This window comes from Microcebus murinus, chromosome 14 (genome assembly GCF_040939455.1).
Source record: "Microcebus murinus isolate Inina chromosome 14, M.murinus_Inina_mat1.0, whole genome shotgun sequence".
Taxonomy (NCBI): domain Eukaryota; kingdom Metazoa; phylum Chordata; class Mammalia; order Primates; family Cheirogaleidae; genus Microcebus; species Microcebus murinus.
Genome location: NC_134117.1, coordinates 62253307 through 62275254, shown reverse-complemented (window position 1 = coordinate 62275254; position 21948 = coordinate 62253307). Strand labels below are relative to the sequence as shown.

Genomic DNA, 21948 nt, shown 5'->3' with positions numbered 1-21948 from the left:
TTTATAGGTGCACACCTCAGGACGAGGGGGATGCACAGCTTTCTTCAGATTCTCAAAGGAATCCTTGATCCCCAAAAGGTTAAGACCTTCAGAACTCCAAAGTTACTAGAAATCTCCAACCCTCGTACCTCTCCTGCCCGTCCCGCCCCATTACACAGACTGGGAATCTGAGATACAAAGACGGGCAACGACTCGCCCCAATTTCAATGCAAGTCCGGGGCAGAACCATCGCCGGCACCCCGGTGTCACACACCCCAGTCCAAGGCCCCGCCCCAGCACGTGGCCGCAGAGCCGGACCCACCTGACCCGCACAGGGAGGGGTTGCGGCGGCCCCGGGCCCGGCAGGTGGTGGTAGAGTCTCGCCTCCTGCTCCTGGCTCTGGCCCAGCTCGCGGAACATGGAGCTGAGGCCGGCGACGGTGCCCTTCTGGATGGCGCGGAGCGAGTGGCGCCGGTACTCGTCCCGGGCGCGCTGGGCTCGGCGGCTCCTCTCTTCATCAGCAGCCTTGGAACGGCGCACTGGAGAGAGGGAGACAGCGTTGGCACAGACCCGCAGCCCAGGCTGTGCACTGCATAAGCCAGGACCCGGCTTAGTCCGGGAGCCCCAGGACTCACCTGGAGTCCCAGGATTCACTCAGAACCGGCCACTCAGACCCACAGGGGCTGCCTGGGGGCTCGCAGCGCAGGACTGGCAGGGCAGCCCGGGTCCAGCCCTAACAGCAGCCCTAGGGCAAGCCTGTCCCTATGGAGGCAAAGACACTCATGACAATTTAGAGTTGTCTGTTGCTGTGACTCCATTCCAGAACCATCTAATAACCTGTAGATGGAAACTTCCATCTCCATCTTCCTGGGAGTGCCCTGCTCGGAGCAGCTTCTCAAACCCTGCGCCCACCTGCCCAGCCTCAAGGGCACCTGTCAAGGTGGTCTGCATCTGCACACACCGCCACCATTGCCCGCATTGACTGCGGGCTGGCTCTGTGCCAAGCCCTGGGCTCCGTGCTCTCCCAGCATCTCCTCCCTACGGACACTCCCCCGACCACCTGGGAGAGGCACGTCGCTGTTCTGCTTTATAGGTGAGGAAACCCAGCCTCCAAAAGGTTAAACAACTTGCACAAAGTTAAAGAGCTAATAAAGTTTGGGGGATGGACATGCTTGAAGCTCTTACTCGAGGGGGGAGGGGGGCATGGGCAATATAAGTAACTTTAACACTTGTACCCCCATAATATGCTAAAATAAAAAATAAAAAACTGGCAAAAATTTTTTTTAAAAAAAAGAGCTAATAAAGGGAAGAGCCAGGAATGGAAACCCAGCGTGCCTGGTTCTAAAACCCATAAGGCTCTTCCCACCACATGGCCCACCCCACCCCAAGCTCCCTTCTAGTTAACACAGCTCCCTGTGTATCTGACACCAGAGCTCTTTCCTGCAGAAAAGCCAAAGGAGCATTTAAAGACCATCTGGTTCAGCCAGGTGCTGTGGCTCGTGTCTATAATCCTAGCTACGCAGGAGGCTGACCGTGGGAGCGATTCCTTGGGCCCACGAGTTCAAGACCAGCCTGGGCAACATAGCGAGACCCTGTGTCCCAAAAACTAAGGGCAATCTGGTCCAACCTCTTCATGTTCCTCGTGTGGAAACTGAGGCCCCAGGAAGACCAGAGACTTGCCCACCTGGGTCAGTGGACCAGGCCACAAACCATCCTTTCTGCTATCACAGAGTAAGTTGTCAGAAATGTTAGTGTCTCTGTTCTGGTGCCCTTTGTTTTGTGTTTCCTATAACCTTGGGAGCTGGTGAGTGAGCGTGGCAGAGGGAGAGGGAAGAGGATCTTCTGGTAACTGTACAGATTACAAGACTCCAAGACACCCCTCTCTCCACCTCCCATCTTTTTGTGCTCCTCACAAAGGGCCCTGTCTCAGCCAAGCAGTCCTGAAAAGACAATCTCTGCTGCTGCTTCTAAAACTCAAAAGGGAGGTCTGCAACTGGGAAAATGCAGGAGAGGCAGCAAAACTTATTGGAGACAAGGTCCCGAATGAAAACCAATTATTTTGTAGTCTGATTGCATCTTGACGGGCCCCTCTCTGCTTCTAAAACCCAGTCCTTTTATAGAGAACTCTTGAAGCTGGCCTCTTTCTTCTAATTGTGCCAGGCTAATGATTGTCTGGGACCCCCGCAGGTCGCCTTCTCCTCCTGGAGTAAAATCTTAGTCTGTGTCTACTCCAGCACCATTCAACACGCGCCTAGCAGGCGCCCCGCAAGATCTGTGCTCTCCTTTAGCATTTGGCGGTAAAGGTCAGCTGCCCTGGTCCTGTAAGAAAGAAAGGGTCTCTACTTCACAAGTTGTCAAAGCACCCCTCCTGGGAACATAGCATCTCCCAGATCTGAGGGAGGCAGTGTGAAGTCTGCCCCTCAGAAGGTATTTATGGAAGTGTACCTCGTGGGTGTCACACGCGGAATATCCGCTAGGCTGTGAACTCCACGAGGGCAGGTGGAGAATTTTCTTTGGTCTATTCATTGCTGTATTCTAGTGCCAAGAACACGGCAGGTGATACATATTTTTGGATGACTGATTGCGCCCAATTAAGTATTTAACTTTGCATTAGGCCCTGAGCTGGGTACAGAGATAACAGAGAAATAGACCCTGCTGTCTCAGAGCCAAGCTGGAAAAATAAGACCAAAGAAATATCTCCACCATAATGAAAAGAAAGTAGTATCATTTTTAAAAAGACCAATAAAGTATTGGCAGACATGAGGGGCAGCAGGACTCACATTCTGCTAGGGAGCAGGCAGCCGTCACAGAGAGAGAATTTGACCGGGTCTGAGAAAATCAATGGGTATTTTTCCAAAGAAAGAAGAGGAAGGAGGCCATTTTAGGGAGAAAACCTAGGTTTCGGTCCCTGGTTGGCTCATCTGTAACGTTCAGATACTAAGGACACCGGAATACCTGCCTTGCATTGGGGTGAGAGGCTCCAACCAGGTCAGGACGCCCAGGGATGGGCTCTGTAGTCACTAGACTGCAACCTAGTCACTAGGAGCTCGTGCCCTGGTGGGGCCAGGGAGGTGGGGAGTTTACAGCCCCTGAGAGACAGTAACATTCAGTGACAGACAGGTTGCAGAGAGAAATTGTATGCAGACTAGGGCGACAGGTTTTTGGAACTCAGACAGCTGAGACACTGAGCCATTTGTCACAAAGAGACTAAATCCATCCTCCTGAAGCCCAGCTCTGAATCTTGCCATTCTCTTCCTCAAAAGCCTTCAGTGGCTCCCCAAGTGCAAACGCCGTGGCCTGGCAGATGAAGCCCTGAAGAAGTACCCTGCCCGCTCTTCTCTCCCAGCTCGGTGGGCCTCTGAGCTCTCCCCTGCCCTCCTTATACACACACACACACACACACACACACACGCACACGCACACACACGCACACGCACACACTGTGCTCTGGCTCCACCAAGCACTCACCATGCTACAGCTGTGGTCACTGACTCAGACCAACCCTGGGTCTGCTCATAAATGCCAGGCCCCCCACTCCCCTGCCCAGACACGAAAGACTCAGTGCCCTATAGAATTCAGAGGACCCAGCCATATCTTACAGAAAAACCGAATGTTTCAAAGCAACATCAATTTGTAGTAATCCTTTGGGTGGACAGAGGAATGTTCCCTGAAATTAATGAAGAATCCTATAGTATAGGGAAAGACATCAATAAAGATTTAAATTGTATATGTGTGTAGATGTGTTTAAATTCTTCTCCTTGCGATCTTGGGCAGCTGGAGTTACCCTGTCTGCACTTTTCTTCCTCGTCTGTAGAATGACGGCCTCATAGGGCAGCTGTGAGACATAAATGGGATAGTTCATAGAAGGGGCTTCCCCGGTCCTTGGCACATGGCAGAGGTTCATTAAATAGTATTTATTGTGGTTTTATCACGTTTCCTGTGAGATGGGGAGGCTGGAAGGGCACCTTTAGAAATGGTCCATTTCCGGGTGGAGGTGGGAGGTGGTGTAGGGTGGGGGCTGGGTAGGGAACAGGAAAAATGAAAACTGAGTGCACAGGGGAAGCCTCTTGACCCCTGAGAAGGAGGAACAGGCGGCCCAGATGTTGAAGAGAACACCCAGGCCTTTTGCAAGTCAGCTGGCTGGAGTTTCCATCACCTGGAAGAACGGGTGGGGTGGGCACTCACGATGATGCCCCTGAGAGATGAACCTCTGGGGAAGTAAGCGAAGTTCCCCCACAGCTAAACCCGGGCCAGGGGAAGGGGCTCGCTCCACCCACCCAAGGTATCTGATCCTCGTCCCGCTGGCTGTGCCCGGGTGGCTGCCAACACTGGCCCCCTGTGGCCGCCGGGGGTAACTGCAGAGGTTCCTTAAGCCCCAACACCCCACACCAGACCCCAGGATGCTGGAGCCATTCAAGAGGAGAGAGAATCCTAAGCAGGGCACAGATGGGCCACTCAGGTTGGCATTTTTCCGAGTTATAATACCAAAAATATATGGCACCTGGAGTTTGGAAAGCACTTCAAATTAGTTATGTCCTAGGAGAAACTGCACGATTTCCCATCCCATCGGTGGAGAGAAAAAGCCCTTCTGTTGTCCTCTCCTGTAGCTGTCCTCCCAGCTTGAAATTCCACTCTGCTCCACCCCTAGGCCGGACGCCACCCCCACAAGCCCGTCCTGGCTCTGTGTGTCTCAAGCCTACAGCGTTTTAGAATCACTGACGTTAAACCCAGACCTCAGAACACGCACCTTCCTAAGAGAGAAGGAATGGAACCCGCAGCACTGGACCCTGGCCGGGGCCTGAGGCCACATTTCTCACTCAGCTCTACCAGCAGCCTGGCAAGGACTGGGCCAACGGGCGCGTGGTGCCAGCCGAGGGCCACACCCGAAATCCCACAGTTCCAGGAGCCCAGCGGTGAACAAGTCCGACTGCCCCCAAACCCTATTTTTACATTGCTAATAAATAACAATAACAAATGTCCAGTTTTTATAAACAGTATCATTTGTCAAGTCATGCAGGCTCATCTCCAAATCTCTGGGCAACTAACTAGATGTTATCTAGCTCCACACTCCTACAGGTTCTCCGCTGAAAAATTATGAAATGAATTTCTGTGCCTGATGCATTCTCAGCAGCCAGAGCTCTGGCTGAATAACTAACTGAATTCTCTGTTGAACTGAATAACTAACTGTTTTCAAATGATTCTAAAGGGGATAATTCTCTTTTTCCCTAACTTGGAGAATTTAATTTGGGTGTTTTATCAAAGACTGCTACTCCCCGATAGATTAATGGCCCACTCTATCTTTCATATTAAATTAATTGAGTGTAGAATGGCTTTGCTGGGTTTGAACGACAGGCTCTGGAGTTTAGCTGCTCATTCTTTAAGAAAGTATAAAATGAGGAACTAAAATCATAAGGCCTGAATTATCACATCTTTTTTCTGGGTTTTGGAGGCTTTTCCCTTGTCAGCTGCCACACGGTACATTAATTAGCAATCACGCGGCTCCGGGGCCACATGAGTTCCATTCTCTGTCGCGAAAGACACACCAGCCCAGCTCTCAACTCCCCACCCCATCGTGTGGCTGCAGAAAGAGAGGCGCTTCCGGAGTGTCTTCACAGCATAGAAAGCACTTTTGTTTCCTCTCTCTCACTTCGCCCTTCCCACAAGCCTTAGCTCAACATGATTAACCCCGTTTCTCAAGTGAGGACACTGAGCAACTGAGCAAACACTTGCTCAAGTTCACACTACTAAGGAGCAGAGCCAGGCCAGGACTCCCAGTCCAGTGCTCTTTATCCAGTGACTTCACTTTGTGATTGTTCGCTGTCTTTATTTTTTCAGTTTAAACCTTCGCCCTGGCTTCCTTTTCCCGCCTGCCTCTGCTTCCATGCCGAATTTGGATGCATGAATTCTTCTTTCGCTTTTTCCCATCTTGTGTTCGTAGCCTCATTTTTCATCACTGGAAGCCCACGCTGAAACTGCGTCGCGGCCTGTGCCGTGACCCATGCACGCACTGGCCTTGCTTTGCTCGGTGCTGCTCCCTCTGCTGTGATGCCCTTACCCACCTTCCCAAACGCCATTCCCTCCACTGGGCCTTTGAAAATGCACAGCCGTCTCCAAAGGGATCCACTCCCTCTCCGTGGACTTCATACACACCGTTATCAGAACACCTGCTTGTTGAGCTGTGAGAGAGCCTCTTCTTCCAGACTGCGAGATTCAATCAATGTACAGCCGACCCTGGTAGCCTGGAGGATTTGTTCTAGGAAACTCCCCGCCAACCCCCCCGCCCTGCTGCAGATACCAAAATCCAGGGATGCTCAAATTCCTTCTATAAAATGACGTAGTATTTGCATATAACCCACATGCATTCTCCCATATACTTTAAATCATCTCTAGATTACTTATATTAATAATACCTAATACAGTGTAAATGCTGTGTAAATAGTTGTTATGCTGTATTCTTTTTATTTGTATCATTTTATATTGTTGTGTTGTTTTTTTTTATTGTTTGTGTTTTTTTTAACATTTTCAATCCCAGGTTGATTGAATCCACAGATATGGAAGGCAAGAATACAGAGGGCCAGCTGTATGTTGTTGCACTCCATGGCCCTGGCGGCAGATGATGAGATCTTGCCTGAGCTGCAGGTGGAAGGCTTGTAGAGGAATGTTCTGTGGCTGAGAACACTGTGGAGCTTGCTCCCACAACTACCACCAGTAGGCAGAGCTTCCATCTACCTGGATTCTGTTGCTTCAGACAAACTTATTATCGAGTGTGACGTCTGCTTTGTGTTCCTGAAAACTTAGCTGCCACTCGGGGGTCCCGGGGTGTGCATCCGAGTGTTTAAGAGACTCCACAGAAAGGGCTCGATGGGTACTCATCACTGCTTTGTGAGACTTCCTTCTGTGCATGCACCTCGGGAGGCCCGGTGAGGCCGATGGCCAAGGACGCCCCTCATACATCCGCTTATGGAGGACACCTGATCCACGGGCCAGAGCACCAGGCCAGGAGGAAGGACAAGAGAAAACCCTTCCTTTGAGCACAATCCCCCAAACTTTCCTCTAAGTCTAGTCTCAGGTTCCTTGTCAATAAAATAGAAAAACCAACACTCACTCCATGCTGAGGCTGTTCGCAGCTTATGAGTAAGGAATGTCCTAAGGCTTTGTGACCGCTCAGGGTTTAGGGCATTCCGATGGATTTAGTGAGGACAGAGTTTTCGACAGTATTTGGCAATTGTTAAAACAACTTCACCCCTATGTGAATGGGCATGAAACAGTTAAAGGAACCTGCCTGGCAGTTGTCAGTAGGCAGGTGGAACCTTCTCCTCTCATCACCTCAGAGCCTTCCCTGGATGAAAAATGAGCTTTGAGCACAATGTTTGCATTTGTAATTTTGACTCTGAAAGGAAGAATTGACTGGCACAGCAAAACTCAAGTCCCACAGCCAGAAGTGCCCGTGGAGGAAAGAGGACAAGTTCCTAAACGCGGACCCCGCCCACATTTCCCTCCCCTCCCCAGCCCCAAGGCCACATCAATACCCCAAACAATGAATGGAGACTTACAAGCAAAATCCCACTGTGATTTGAAACTGCATACACACATGCATTCCATAATGTGATTCCACTCTTGTTCCAAACAGAGGGTTCTTCTCCACCAAACATTTTGCTGTTTCCCGCAAACCACTCCCCAGGACAGGACCACTCCCCTCACAGGCTGTTAGGGAGGAGTCGAAGGACTGAGTGGTCTCACCACTCTGGTGCTCAGGAGGAGGGCCCAGGGGAGTCTGCCCCCTGCTTGAACTGCTAGGGTGGGCCCAAGATTCAGTTCTATCCGATGACACAATCTCTTGGGCTCTCATTAATTCAAAAAGCCTAGTACAGAGGTCACTCAGGTAAGAAAGGAATTTTCCCCAAGAGAAGAAATTCTCAAGCTAAGGGCTGCCACCAGGCCAGGGTATTAAAGTCCCAAATGCATTGCACAGAACTCAAATGGTTTCACAGAAGAGTCCCTGAAGCTACAGAAAGTGGAGAGGTTCCGGGAACGTAGGACCAGGGGACCACGGGACCCCACATCCTCTTCACCAGAGCCAAGTGCTCACAGCTGCTTTACCTGGTGGGCTTCAGCATCAACACCTGAGAAACCAGCAGCCTTAAGGGGACTTGGAGAACAAGGACAGCTGGGTTTTCAAGCTCTTTCGTGAAAACAACCATAAGTCCCTAGGAAAGGTAGACAGAAGCCTGGTTGGGAGATGACGCCATGCTGGCGTCGATGCTCTGAGACTTCTGTACATGGAATAATCTCTGCTCTGGACCTGAGCACTCGGCCCTTACGCTGCCCTCACCCAAGGGCCTTGGAACATCTGATCAAAGTCATCAATGGGAAGAAGTAAGAACACTAGTGTCTTAAAAAGTGCAACTGCCTCATGGTGCAAACAATTCAAAAATAAAATAAAAATTATGTTTCAAATTCTTAATCAAGTTTTTATTTTATTCAATTTCTGTTTGCCTTCGTTTTTTTTCAAGTACTTGATTATGTACTAGGTCACTTGGAATAGAAAAAAGATCCAACACAAAAGTAAATACTTCCCACCCGTCCACCTTGCTAACAGCTCAGTTATGTCTCCAAATCTTTCCCAGGAAGTTCTGGGTGTTTTAGGATGGGCACCAAATTAATTAAATATCAGTTTAAAAGGGTATCAGTGGAAAAGGTTAATTAAGGAGCCCTGAAAATCCTCTCCTCTATAAAGCAATGAAAACCCTGGCAAATTGTCAGAATCGACTTTCTCAGATTGTTAGAAGTTAATGAAAGGCTTGCAGCAATCCAGGGAGCATTTATTCAAGAAAAAATGGCTCATGAAAAAAACTTCCCAGAAAGAAACCCCAGGACTAGATGGCTACACTGGTAAATTCTACTACATGTTTAAAGAAGAATTAATTCCAATTCCTTACAAACTCTTACAAGAAAACAGAAGAGGAGTGAACCCTTCCCAATTCATTCTTTGAAGACCGTATTGCCTTGATACCACAACCAGACAAAAACATCATGCAGACCAATATCCTTTATGAATACAGAGACAAAATCATCAACAAAATACTAGCGAACAGAGTCTATCAACATACAAAAAAGATTATACTCCATGAACAAGGCGGATTTATCCCAGGAATGCAAGACTGGTTCAACATATGAAATTCAATCACAGAATACATCATGTTAATAGAATAAGGAACAAAAAATACATGATCATCTCAACAGATGCAGAGAAAGCATTTGACAAAATCCGATATCCTTTCATCCCCAAAACACTCAATCTAAGAAAGCATGGAACTTCCTCAACCCAAGGTTATGTATGAAAACCCACAGCTGACATCACATTTAATGGTGAAAGACTGGAAGCACTTACCCCTAAGATGAGAAACAAGACAAAGCTGCCTGCTTTTGCTGCCACTATTCAACATAATATTGGAAGTTTCAGCCAGTGCAATCAGGCAAGAAAAAGAAATGAAAGGCATCCAGACTGGAAAGGAAAAAGTAAAGCTATCTCTATGCACACATGAAATTATCTTGTATGTAGAAAATCATAAGGAATCCACAAAAAAAACCTATTCCAGCTAATACACAAGTGTGGTAAGGTTGCAGGATACAGGATCAATAGACAAATGTCAATTGCATTTCTATATACTAGCAATAAACAATGCAAAAATGAAACTAAAGGCCGGGCACTGTGGCTCACGCCTGTAATCCTAGCTCTTGGGAGGCCGAGGTGGGCGGATTGCTCAAGGTCAGGAGTTCAAAACCAGCCTGAGCAAGAGCGAGACCCCGTCTCTACTATAAATAGAAAGAAATTAATTGGCCAACTGATATATATATAAAAAATTAGCCGGGCATGGTGGCGCATGCCTGTAGTCCCAGCTACTCGGGAGGCTGAGGCAGGAGGATCGCTTGAGCCCAGGAGTTTGAGGTTGCTGTGAGCTAGGCTGACGCCACGGCACTCACTCTAGCCTGGACAACAAAGTGAGACTCTGTCTCAAAAAAAAAAAAAAACAAAAAAACAAAATGAAACTAAGAAAACAATTCTATTTACAATAGAATCAAAAAGAATCAATAATTAGGAATAAAGTTAGCAAAACAAGGACAAGACTTCTACACTGAAAACTATAAAATATTATAGAAACAGATTTTAAAAGACTAGATAAATGAAAAGACATTCTGTGATCGTGGATTGGAACACCAAATGTAGTTAAGATGGTGGTATTTCTTGAAAGCGATCTACAGATTCAGTGGAATCACTAACAAAATCTCAGCTGACTTTATTACAGAAATTCCCAAGCTGATGCTAAAATTTATATAGAAATACGAGGGAACCAGAATAACCAAAATAATCCTGAAAAAGAACAACCGTGGAGGTCTCATATTGTCCAATTTCAAAACATACTGCAAAGCTACAATAATCAAGACTGTGTGGTAGGGGCATAAGAATGGACAAATCTCTGGTATAGAATTGAGAGCACAGAAATAGACATTTACATTTTCAGTCAATTGATCTTCAACAGGGTGCCAAGACCATCCAGGGGAGAAAGAACAGTCTTTACAACAAATGGCGCTTGGACAACTGGATGGCCACATATTTAAAAAATTAAGTAGGAATCCCACCTCACACAAAAATTGACTCAAAATGGAGCAAAGACCTAAATTTTAAGGGCTAAACCTATATATCTCTTAGAACAAAGAGAAGTGTAACTCACTGTGACCTTAGATTAGGCAATGTTTTTTGAGATATGACACAAATCATAAGCAACCAAAAAATAAATAAATTGGACTTTTCATCAAAATTTTAAAATTTTGTGCTTCAAAGGACACTATCCAGCAAAGTGAAAAGATAATTCGAAGAATGGGATAAAATACTTGTGAATCACATCTCTGACAAGGGATCAATATCCAGAATTGGATATTGCAACTCAACAGCAACAAAAAAATTCAAATATGGGCAAAGCACTTGAAGAGACAGTTCTCCAAAATTCATATACAAATGGCCATAAAGCACATCAAAAGGTGCTGAACATCATTACTCATTAGGGAAACTCCAATCAAAACCACAATGAGATATGGGTTCACACCCACTAGAATGGTTATAATAAAAAACACAAACAATTACAAGTGTTGGCAAGGATGTGAGGAAATTAGAACACTCATACATTGCTGGTAGAGATATAAAATGGTGCACTTTGGAAAACAGTGTGGCAGTTACTCAGAATGTTAAACATTGTTACTGTATGCAATGGTTGGAATGTACGTTCCTCCAAAACTCAGATTGAAAATCCCCAGGGTAACAGTATTAAGAGGTAAGGCCTTAAAGAGGTGATTGGATCATGAGGGCTCTTGATAAATCCATTCATGGATTCGTGGATTCATGGGTTAATGAATAATGGGTTATTACAGGAGTAGGTTAGTTATCAAGTGAGTGGGTCTGTTATAAAAGCCAGTGTGGTGCTCAGTGCACACCCCCTCCCCATGTGATGTCCTTCTCTGCCTCAGGACTCTTCAGGGTCCCCACCAGCAAGAAGGCCCTCAATAGATGTGGCTCTTAGACCTTGGACTTCCCAGCCTCCAGAACTGTGAGAAATATATTTCTTTTCTTTATAAATTAGCCAGTCTCAGATATTCAGCCATAGCAACAGAAAATGGAGTAAGACACCATAGACCTAGAAATTCTACTCCTAGGTATATACCCAAAAGAACTGAGTTTATACACAAATGTACAGAGCAACATTATTCAAAATAGCCCAAAAGTGAAAACAACTCAAATGTTCCTCAGCAGATAAATGAATAAGCAAAAATGTGGTATATGCATACATTAGAATATTATTCAGCCACAAAAAGGAATGAAGGAATGATATAAGCTACTACATGGATGGACCTTGAAGACTTGCTAAATGACAGAAGTCAGACATGAAAGGCCACCTAATGTATAATTCTATTTATATGAAATGTCCATAATAAGCAAATTCATATAGATGGAAATTAGACTAGTGGTTTCCAGGGATATAATGGAGGGAAGAGTAACAGCCATTAGTTCCAGAGTTTTGTTTTCAAGTGATCAAAATGTTCTAATTAGAGACTGCTGATGGTCACACAACTTCCTGAGTATACTAAAAACTGGTGAATCGTACACTTTAAAGAACAACTTTTATGGTATGTAAGTTACACCTCAATTTTTTTTAAAAAACGTAGTCTAAAATGTCTGTGGAATGAATCAGGCAAAAGGTTAAGACATGCTGAGAGCCAGAGGGTTGGCCAGCAGAAGACACCTCTCATTTCTGTTCTCCCTGTGTGGCCCTAGTTCCAAGTGTCTTTAAAGTGTACATTGCAAGAGCCTCCTCCTGGCTCTCACCCCCAAACCCTGCTACAATCGTGTCACTCACCTTCAGAAGTCCCCCACTGTCCACCTGTATTAATTGTGCCTTTTTATTTTCTGCAGTTTCTGATGTTTTGACATCTGAGGGTTTGCTGATTCTAGAGAGAATGTCCCATCCAGAGCTAGCCAATTCTAAGAGACAGTAAAGGATTCGCCTGCAGGTGCACCTTTATACGCAAACCGTCCAACCCAAAGCCAAGTCCCCCAACCACCTCCTGTCTCAGTCTCTTACACTCCAGGCCAGGATCTGTCTACCCTAATCACCACAAGGCCAGATGCTACAAAACTAGAACCAACCCCTACACTGCAGACCCCACTAAAATTCTTCAAGCCAGACAATCCCAATCCTGCCTTTCCTGCCTCGCCTTACCTTTCCCAAGGAAACAACAATAAAGGCTCTTGCCCCTATTTTCCCCCCACCCCTCTGCCTCCCGACCAACCCTGGCAATTCCACATGGCCCTGCATGGCGTGGCACACATCCTGTCTCTGAGGATCGTGAGTAAAAGCTTCTTCCTTCCTTCACGAGAGTCATTTCTGGGCCTGCGTATCTTACCACACCTGATTCAAACAAATCCTAGGTACATAATAAAACAGCACCCTCCAAACCTGGTTCCCCCTCACCCTTCCCACCTCACTTCTCACCACCCCTGCCATTCTCCAAGTTTTTGCCACCTTGTACTTCCTAGGCATGCCACATTCCTTTGTCACCATGCCTTTGCACGTGCTGGAGCCTCCACTTGGAGTGCCCTGCCCACCCTCTGTGACTCACTTATTCCTATGTCACCACCAAGCCTCACTTCCGGACACCTCCTCAGGAAGCCCACCAGGATGGCCATTCTGGGCTACAATGGCATGTGCTGCATCCTCCCTCACAGCCCTTAGCCTGTGTGACTACCTGCTGCTGTCATCGGTGACTTCTTCCAACATAAGGGACACGACTCCTCATCTCCAGGGCTTAGCACAGAGCCAGGAAATGATTGGCAACTCAGTAAATGTAGAATTTTATTTTTTAATATAAGACATCTCCCCACCCCTCTGCCCAACGGGCAGGTAAGCTCCTGGAGGGTGGAGCCCTTACCCTCTGGGTCCTTAGCAGGGCCATGCACATGGTTGGCTCCAGGTAAAGGTGCAGGGGTGCATGAGTGCACTGAACTGCTGAGCACGCAAATAAGCTTGGGGACGGGACGGTGGGTGGGCAGATGGGGGTGGCCTCCCGTCCGGGAAGCCAGCGCTACTCACACTGCTCTTCCCACTCGCGCTCCTCCTTCTCGCTGGCTTGGCAGTGCAGCTGGGCCTGCTTCAGGGTCCAGTAGAGCTCCTTCGCCCTCTGCTCTTCCTGGAGGCGAATCTGCTCTTCCCCTCGCTTCCTCTCCTCCTCTTCCTTCCTCTAAAATGTCATGGGGACAGAATATTAGATGACCGTGCCATTTCAGAGAGAGGATAAGTACCTCTGGTGTTCTTGCAGGAGGTCGGGCTGAGCAGGCAGCGGTGGCCCCTCCAGTCTCAGTCCCTGCACGTGAGAAGTGGCCATCGTTCTACCTGGGCGCCATGGCTGTGGAGCAATGTGTAAACGCTGCAGCGAGCTGCAAAGACAAGAGAGCTCTGGGCCACTCCTGGGCTTCCATTTGGGGGCAGAAGAAAGGAAGGAACAGAGAAGGATGCCTGGTCTTCCTGGAGGCCAATTAAGCGGGGTACGATCATGTCTTAACCTTAAGTCTAGATAGGATATTTTAAAGAGAGAGTAGGTTTGGGACCCCAAATCTCCCATTTCTGTCCCACTTTTAAGCTCCAAAAAGGTTGCATGTGTGTGTGTGTGTGTCTATGTGCACATATGTGCATGTGTGTATTTTCTTTTACCTTTGTTTGCATCCAAGTAACATGTACATGGCACACAGACCTTATGAGCCAAGGCTTCAAATGAAAATCAGCAGTTCCCTGAATCACTTCACCCCAGCACAACCCAACCAACCTACACCAGTGCCCAGAGGCCACCATTTTCAACTGTGTTAGCTGTTCCTTCAAGTGGCTACATCCATATTTCTGATTAACGCTGCTAATTCTTGACTTATCAATTCCAGACATTAAATGCTGTCTTTCTTTCTTTGTGCATGCACTTTGTGTTTAGTACTCATCCTTCCCACTGAGGTGAACACCCATACTTTCCCTCTCCTCGGCCTCACAGTAAATTTGCATCGCAATATGTCGTTAAATCAATAATCAATATATAGTTCCCCGCAAAGCCAAATAGGGTGCTATTTCCACCAGTTTCAAGAACTACATTTTTAAACTTCTTACCATCTCTGAAACATGCGTGTGTCTTACAAGTTACAGTTTGCCTTTTTAATAGGCAACAGGTTTTCCTCGTAAAATAATGTTTTTACGATTAATGGCATCTTACAGTCAGTAAAATTTGATCATTGACAGATTGTTCTTTCCAATCATTTCTTTTGTTTTTTCCCAGGTTAATAATTGTTTTATCTTGAAGCTCAATATTGGATTTTCCCAAACTTCTCTCAGCCGTAGTAAATTTTCTGTGTTTAACCAAGTGCTTTTTCTTATAACAGACGATACAGTATCTATCTTTCTCCAAGGGACGCACCTGTCCCCGGTGACAGCTGTTCATCCTCTCCAACCTGAGCTGATTGCTACCTACATCTCTTCTCCATCTATCCTACCAAGCCCCGTCGCTGGCCTTGCTGGAGTTGGGGCCCCTGCTTCTTTCCTGGCCATGCCCTCGTTTTGCAGTGACAAATCTTACAATACTTCTCAGGTACAGATGCACAGAGACACTTTCTGAGTCTTTACTCATCTAAAAATATCTATATGCTACTTTCACGTGGAATTGTTAATGTAGCTGAGCATAGAAAATTTGATGAAAAATCATTTTCCTGCAGAATCGTGAAGACTTCCTTGTCCTCTGGCACCCAGTTCTGCCACTCTCCTTCTCATCCTTCTGCACAGGGCATTCATTTCCCGCCCTGGACGCCTTTGGGGTCCCTTTAACACTGATGTTCTGAACTTTTATAAATGATGTGCCTTGGAAGGCATTTTCTCTCATTGATCCTGTTGGGCGGGCACTCCAGGGTATTTCAATCTGGAGTTTCTTGTTCCTCCAGTCTAATACATCTTTGCTCAGAGTTTCTTCATAATTTCTTCTCCTCTCATTTCTCGTTTTTCTTTATAGAATTCCTATTTGTTAAATGCTGGTCTTCCCGGGTCGATCCTCTAACCTGCCTTGTCGTTTCTCTTTTGCTTTCAAACACTTGTCTTCTTTGCTCTACTTCCTGGTTGATTTCTCTGACTTTATCTTCCAGACCTTCTGCTGAATTTTTTATTTCAGCCATTGCATTTGCAATTTCCAAGCTTTCTTATTCTTCGGCTGTCCCTATCTCTTCGGTGTATCTTATACTTGTTTTATGAATGCAATAACTTCTCTCTCTGAGGATTTTAGAGCTTTTTCTTCCCCTGTGATTGTGTGGTTTTAAGTTTGTTCGACGTGGTGCTTGTCGTTCATGCGAAAGGTTTTCCTCAGACTGTATTCAAGAGAGAAGTAAATATCCGAATAAGAGGCTCAGAGAGTGTGCTCGGGGCTTCATGGAGAGGTGGGCTTCGCTCTAGGGCGATCATCTGAGAAACCAGCCATTTCACTGAGGGACCCCCGAGCTTATTCTGTGTCTGCTCCTCCATCCCTCCTGAGTGATGTCTGATCACCGACATTCCAGGAGTCGGTGGGGAGATTGCCCGAGCAAGCCCTGGCCTGGGCCCCATACTTCAGGGGAACACATGCTTTAAAGTGCCTTCTCTGTAAATTTTCTCCACAAGTTCCCCCTCAGAAATGGCCAGAAATAGTCCCTCCCAGGATGGTAGGGGCAGGCAGTATTGTCCAGGTAAGGTCCCCCATGCCCAGACCAAGTCCTGTGTGAGCCCTGGTCCCTCTTTCTTCCCTTCTCCTCCATGCTAGGGGTTGACCAGATGCCCCAAGGAACTCGGGATTCGTATTTACAGCCCTGGGGCCCAGTGGGTGGGCCTTGGTTCCCAGAGGGTGGCCTAGCAAGTAGATGATTCCTGCTGGCCAGAACAGCATTTTAATCACAGAATCTTACGAGACTGTGTCCTCAGCATAGTGCTAATAGGCTGATTTTACGTGGCTCAAATTTTTAATATAGACAAAGACCCTACAAAAAAATGTTTGCCAGCCCTGTACACCCCAGGGGCAGCCCTGGCTGCAGGTCCCACCATTCAGAGTTCAGACTTTTACTTAGTCCCTTTTTTCCCACCTGCCCCTCTCCTGCCTTCTCTCCTCTGCTGATGCCCTGAGCCCCGGGCCTTTTCCTTTCAACTTCCCATCTCCTTCTGGTCAGGGGGAGGGACAGGGTAGTCTGGAAGAAACGGGGGAAATGAAGACCTTGGGGTCCAGCCACTCCACATAGAAATGTGCGGCCCCTCCCACCATCAGCCACACCCCCGAGGTACTCAGGGCCTCCAAGTGCTGGGCCTTGTGGGGTTCTGGGCTGAGCTGTCTCACTGCGCGAAGCTGCTCCTGTAACAGAGGGCCATCCCCTCCTCCCACACATACGGAGGGGTGAAACTGAGAGTGGGGAGTATGCAACAGAAGGAAGGGCCTGAAGGAAAAAAAAAATTTTTGTCTCTTTAAAACTTCCCCCACTCTTTTTGGGAACCGCAGCCTGGCCTGCATCCCTGAGGCAGGTTAAGTTCTCTGTTAAAAGAGATAACTCAGTGATCCCAGGTGGCACCAGCCCCCAGGTGGGTGGCTGACAGAGTTCGCAGACTTTGTCTTCGGCAAAGATGGGACGATTAGAATAGTTAACCACAATAGCCTACAACTGAGGGGCCCTCCCCTTAAAAGCTCCCTATTTCTGCTTATGTTGAGGAAATTTGGATTTTGAGACAAGCAGTTCTACCGTTTTTCCTCCTTTGCCGGCAAAGTAATAACAATTCTCTTTCCTCCTCCCCAAAACACTCGTTCTCATTCTTCTGATGCAGTTCGGGGACAAGTGCTGAGTTTTGGTAACACTCCCTGCAGGCCCCCACTGGACCCTCACCACGTGCCGTCTGCCTTCCAGCTTCCAAACACTTCTGCACATCGCCTATTCTCCCCTCCTCTCTCATCTTCCCGTCCTTACAGTTTATAACTTTTTCAGTCCTTTGATACTATTTTAATGGATCCACAGGGGGAAAGAGGAGATAACTGTGAATTTTTAATCCCTCACTTTAAAGATGACAAGATTTTTGTTGATTCTGACATGGCTTAGATGTAATTAGATTACTTTTCTGTCATCCAATGATCAACTTTTTAATTTTTTAAAAGGTAGACAAAATTCTAAGTTCCTTATGACCCACTCTCTAAGAGTTGGGAATTAAGTGCTAAAGACGTTAGTGGCTTCTTCTAATTGTTCAGCAATTACTTATTGAGCAATTAGGAGACTCAGCCCTGTTCTAGGCATTGAGAATGTAGCAGTGAGCAAGACAGACCCAGTCCCCACACTCTCAGAGCTTGCCTCCCAGTGGGGGAAAAACTGAACACATAAATTAGAAATCAAGAAATATCACAAAATTAAAAGAATTAAAACACTGTAAGTGATAGAGTCTAGGAGGCTCTTTTAGGCTGTGTGACCAGAATACCTCTTGGAAGGGGTGATGTAATCTGAGACCAGAACAATAAGCAGGAGGCAGCCCAGGGACAACCAGGGACAAGAAATTTCCAGGCAGAGGGAACAAACACGGCAAAGTCCCTGGTGTTGCAAAACATGTGGGCATCTTTGAGTATGGAATTATCCACTGCAGCTGGAGTGAAGAAAAGTCAAAATGTTATTTGGATGAGTGCGGAATGCCACCCTCTGCTATAGGCAGGAGGACCCATGAGTCTTGGGCTTCAGGCTGAAGATATTGACCCAGAGATCATCTGCTACACACATAAGTTGCTCAGCCATAGGACTTAATGATATCACCGAGAGAAACAGAGTCAATTAAGAGAAACAACCAGAGTGTCAGGTCACCCCATCATTTAGAATTTGAGAGAAAGAGTTGGAGCCAGAGAAGGGGAGGAAGGCCAAGGGATAAGATAAAAACCTGGAAGGAGCAAGTCTGGGGACGGCCAAGAGAAGAAAGTATTTCCAGGAAAAGGGAGTGGTAAACTGAGCTGAAGGCTGCTGAGACATCATGAAAGATAAGGACACAGAAGCCACAGGATGCGATGGGAGATCGTGACAAGAGAGCCCTTGTGGAGTAGAGAAGCTGGCCACTGTCCAGATACCTGGGGGAGGGAGTGGAGATGGCCCAGGTGACCCTTACAGGACATGAAAATCTCAGGTCCACCCCTCAACTCCTTATGCATAAAGGAAAGTCAAGCCTGGAGGCTGAGTCATGCACCCCTCCCAAATGAATAACTGTCATTAACCTTAAGCATTAGCCAGATCACCACAGAAAGGTAAAAAGCCTCGGGCACTTACAAGGACTTCCCTACAGATCAACCATAAGGAAATTCCTTGTGGGCCTCTCATAAACAAGGACATGCAAATTGTAACTTTAGGTCTGCGGGCTAAGTCTGGCTCCTAAAACTACAGTCTGTTCGATTCCATGCTAATGATGTTGATTACAAGTTATCTTCCCAGGTGCAGAACAGAGACAAGACAAGATCAATCCTTCTTCCACCTACCCAGGGACATCTACATAATAGATTCTTCCTTTACTCCCTTTTTCTCTGCAAGCATTCACCTTGGAAGTGGAGAAGGAAGGTCACAGGACCCCAGAGAGAGGGAGAGAGCAAGATCCTTACTGAGTCATGTTCTGTGGTCTTGAGCAGAGGAAGACATATGCAGAAGCTATCTTAGGAGTAAGAAAACAAGAGGGAAAAAAATGCAAATTTTATCTGGCCTCATGATCTCTTTTTTTTTTTTTTTCTACAGGAACACTTTTATTGGCATGTAAATTGCATTCAAATGGCACCAGCCACAGCAGAATGATTTTAAAAAACAGGTTTCCAGCTGTCTCTATCTTCTATCTTGAAGTTCCCTCTGTAACCCTACACAAAGAGTCTGGGATTTTTTTTTTTTTTCATTTTCTAAAAGGAATTGTCAATGTTACCTTTTCTATGACCTAGAGAATTAGCAGAAGCTGGCTATATCCACACCACAAGCAGCCTAAAGTGAGCCCACCCACCTTCCTCCAGCACCAGGCTTCTCACCCTGGTTCTTTTCTTTCTTCCAGCCCCCAACCCTCTCCCTCCTCAGCGCAGCCAATCCAAGCACCTCCACCTTCCTGCAAGCCTTTACCTCCTCCCCAGCTCCTCATGGTGGAGGGTGCACCAACCCCACTTCCCTTGGCCTGGGACTCCGACACCTTTGCTCTTTGCTTTCCCTCATCTCAACATCTAATTGATGCCAAGCCCTGTTGATTTCACTACCACCTTTTCTCTATGTCCATCCCTTCTCCCCTTCCCCATTGTCACACACTCTTTCCAGACCCTTTCACACCTTGACTGTTGCAAAAATCTCCCACCTGGCTTCCTGCCCACAAGCTTCAGCACTTGAATCACACCATTGCCACCAGTTATGCTCCTAAAACTTGATCCAGTCAGGCCCCTGTTTGTATCAAGATCCTGCTCTGCCCACAGAGGACACTCCACCCCCTAAACATAGCATTTAAGGGCTCCACAACCTGCCTTTCCAAGTTTATGTCTGGTTCCACCCATAGTGGGTGGGCTTTTTTTCTCTCCCTCTGGAAGACCATTCATTGTTCTATGAATTTCCTTTCCCATCTCCTATCTTTGTTCATGCTCAGACTCACAAAGGTACTCTTTTGTTCTTCATTACAGGACCCTTGGTGTGGTTGGGGCTTAGGGTTGCCTATGAATTTATCTTTCCTGGCACTGTGTAAGCTTTTTGACAGCAGGGCATTTACACCTTCCCTCCTTCCTGCCCCCAACAAACAACCTCCCCAAAAGGTCTCAGAAAGAAAGAAAGTATTAAATGAAGATTGTTGGTAAGTTCCTACATGCAAAACTCACAGAATGTTAGAATCTTGGTGTTGAAAGACACAGTAAAAGTTATCTAAGATGCATAAATCCTTTTGGTGACACTGTTTTGGGTTATCCATTGCTGAGTAACAAACTACCAGAAAGTTTAGTGGCTTAAAAGAATAACCATTTTATTAGCTTATGATTCTGTGGGTCGATAATTCAGGCAGGGCTTGGCTGGTTGGCTCTTCCGCTTCACATGGTATCAGCTGAGGTCAGTCACTTGGTTGGGGTCATTCACTGGGATGGGCTGGCAGAACCAAGAAGGCTTCACTCGTTGTCTGATGCCTTGGTGTCCCTCCACTTAGCCCCTTCCTCTCTGCATGGTTGCTTGGGCTTCCTTTCAGCATGGCAGTCTAGGGTAGCAGGACTTCTTCTTAGACAGCCTCCAAGCATGGGGAGCATTGCAAGAGAGTTGTAAAAGTAGAAGCTGCAAATCTTTTATAGCCTTCCCACAAAAGTTACACGAGTCATTTGTACTGCATTCTATACGTCAAAGCTAGTCACAAGGCTGGCACAGACTCAAGGGTGGCGGAATAGACCCCTGCCTCTGAAAGGAAGAAGGGGCAAAGAATTTGCCACCAGCCACATTTAATCTACCACAGAAACCTTTTGAGACAATGTTTCAGCCTATGCTTAACTATTTCCTGTGATGAGGAGCTCAGCAAAACAAAAGGCAGATCTAACAAAAAATATCCCAGCTCATAAACCCAGACTGTTCAACTCCAGAGTCCTTGATCTGATGTTACTGACAGACGCTACCCTAATGAGCCCCTCCGGGGCCTCTCGGACGTGACTCACATGTCTGAGGCTCCTAGAAATGAAGACATATCAAATCAGCATCACTATTTCTAAAGAGTTTAAACAATCACATTTAGCAAATTAATTTTTGAACCAAAAAAAAAAAAAAATCACAAAATACTACCTAAAGTGTTTGAGTCCCTCAGTAAACCTAGAGCCTGACCAGATGGCTTTACTGGCCCCCTGTGTGCCCCACAGTTTCTCACCCCCTCTGTCACTGAGGTTCTCAAGAAAACCATGAACCAGCAAATCTCCACTGCTAACTTAATCCCTCCACGACCTCCTTGTGAACTGAGCCCCAGGACCCCAGCTCCACGGAGCCGCCCTTCCATCATCCGGGGCTCAGCCCCTGTCAGGGAAGGAGGGAGGCCAGAAATTAGAACAGGTGACTCTCACTGTTAGAGATAGAGAAAAGGAATTGCTTTTCTTCCCCAGCAGACTTAAATAATGATATGCAAAATCCAACAGTGTAAACTAAATATCTCTCCACTATAAATTGGATTTGAAATATTATAGAATTATTGTTCAATAGGTGTGTGTGACTGTGATTGTTCTGCCATGTTGGGAAATGCCCGTCCTCATAAGAGATGCATGCTGAACTACTAAGGGTTTTATTAGGAGTCCACAAACGCAGGCTCCCAGGCTAAATCTGGCCAACGTCTGTAGTCCTACTAGAACACAGCCACACCCTCTCACTTCTACACTGTCCGTGGCTGCTATTGTGCTACA

At 46.7% G+C, this 21948-nt stretch overlaps 1 protein-coding gene across 1 annotated transcript in view; it reads right to left on the bottom strand.

Moving 5' to 3' along the window:
• Positions 1 to 21948, bottom strand: part of SH2D4B (SH2 domain containing 4B) — a 72620-nt gene that overhangs the window by 21956 nt on the left and 28716 nt on the right. The window contains exons 4-5 of the mRNA XM_020280568.2: positions 13623 to 13770; positions 302 to 518 (exon numbers count right to left, since the gene is read on the bottom strand). Coding sequence (XP_020136157.1) covers positions 302 to 518; positions 13623 to 13770 — 365 coding nt within the window. The remainder of the gene's footprint in view (positions 1 to 301; positions 519 to 13622; positions 13771 to 21948) is intronic.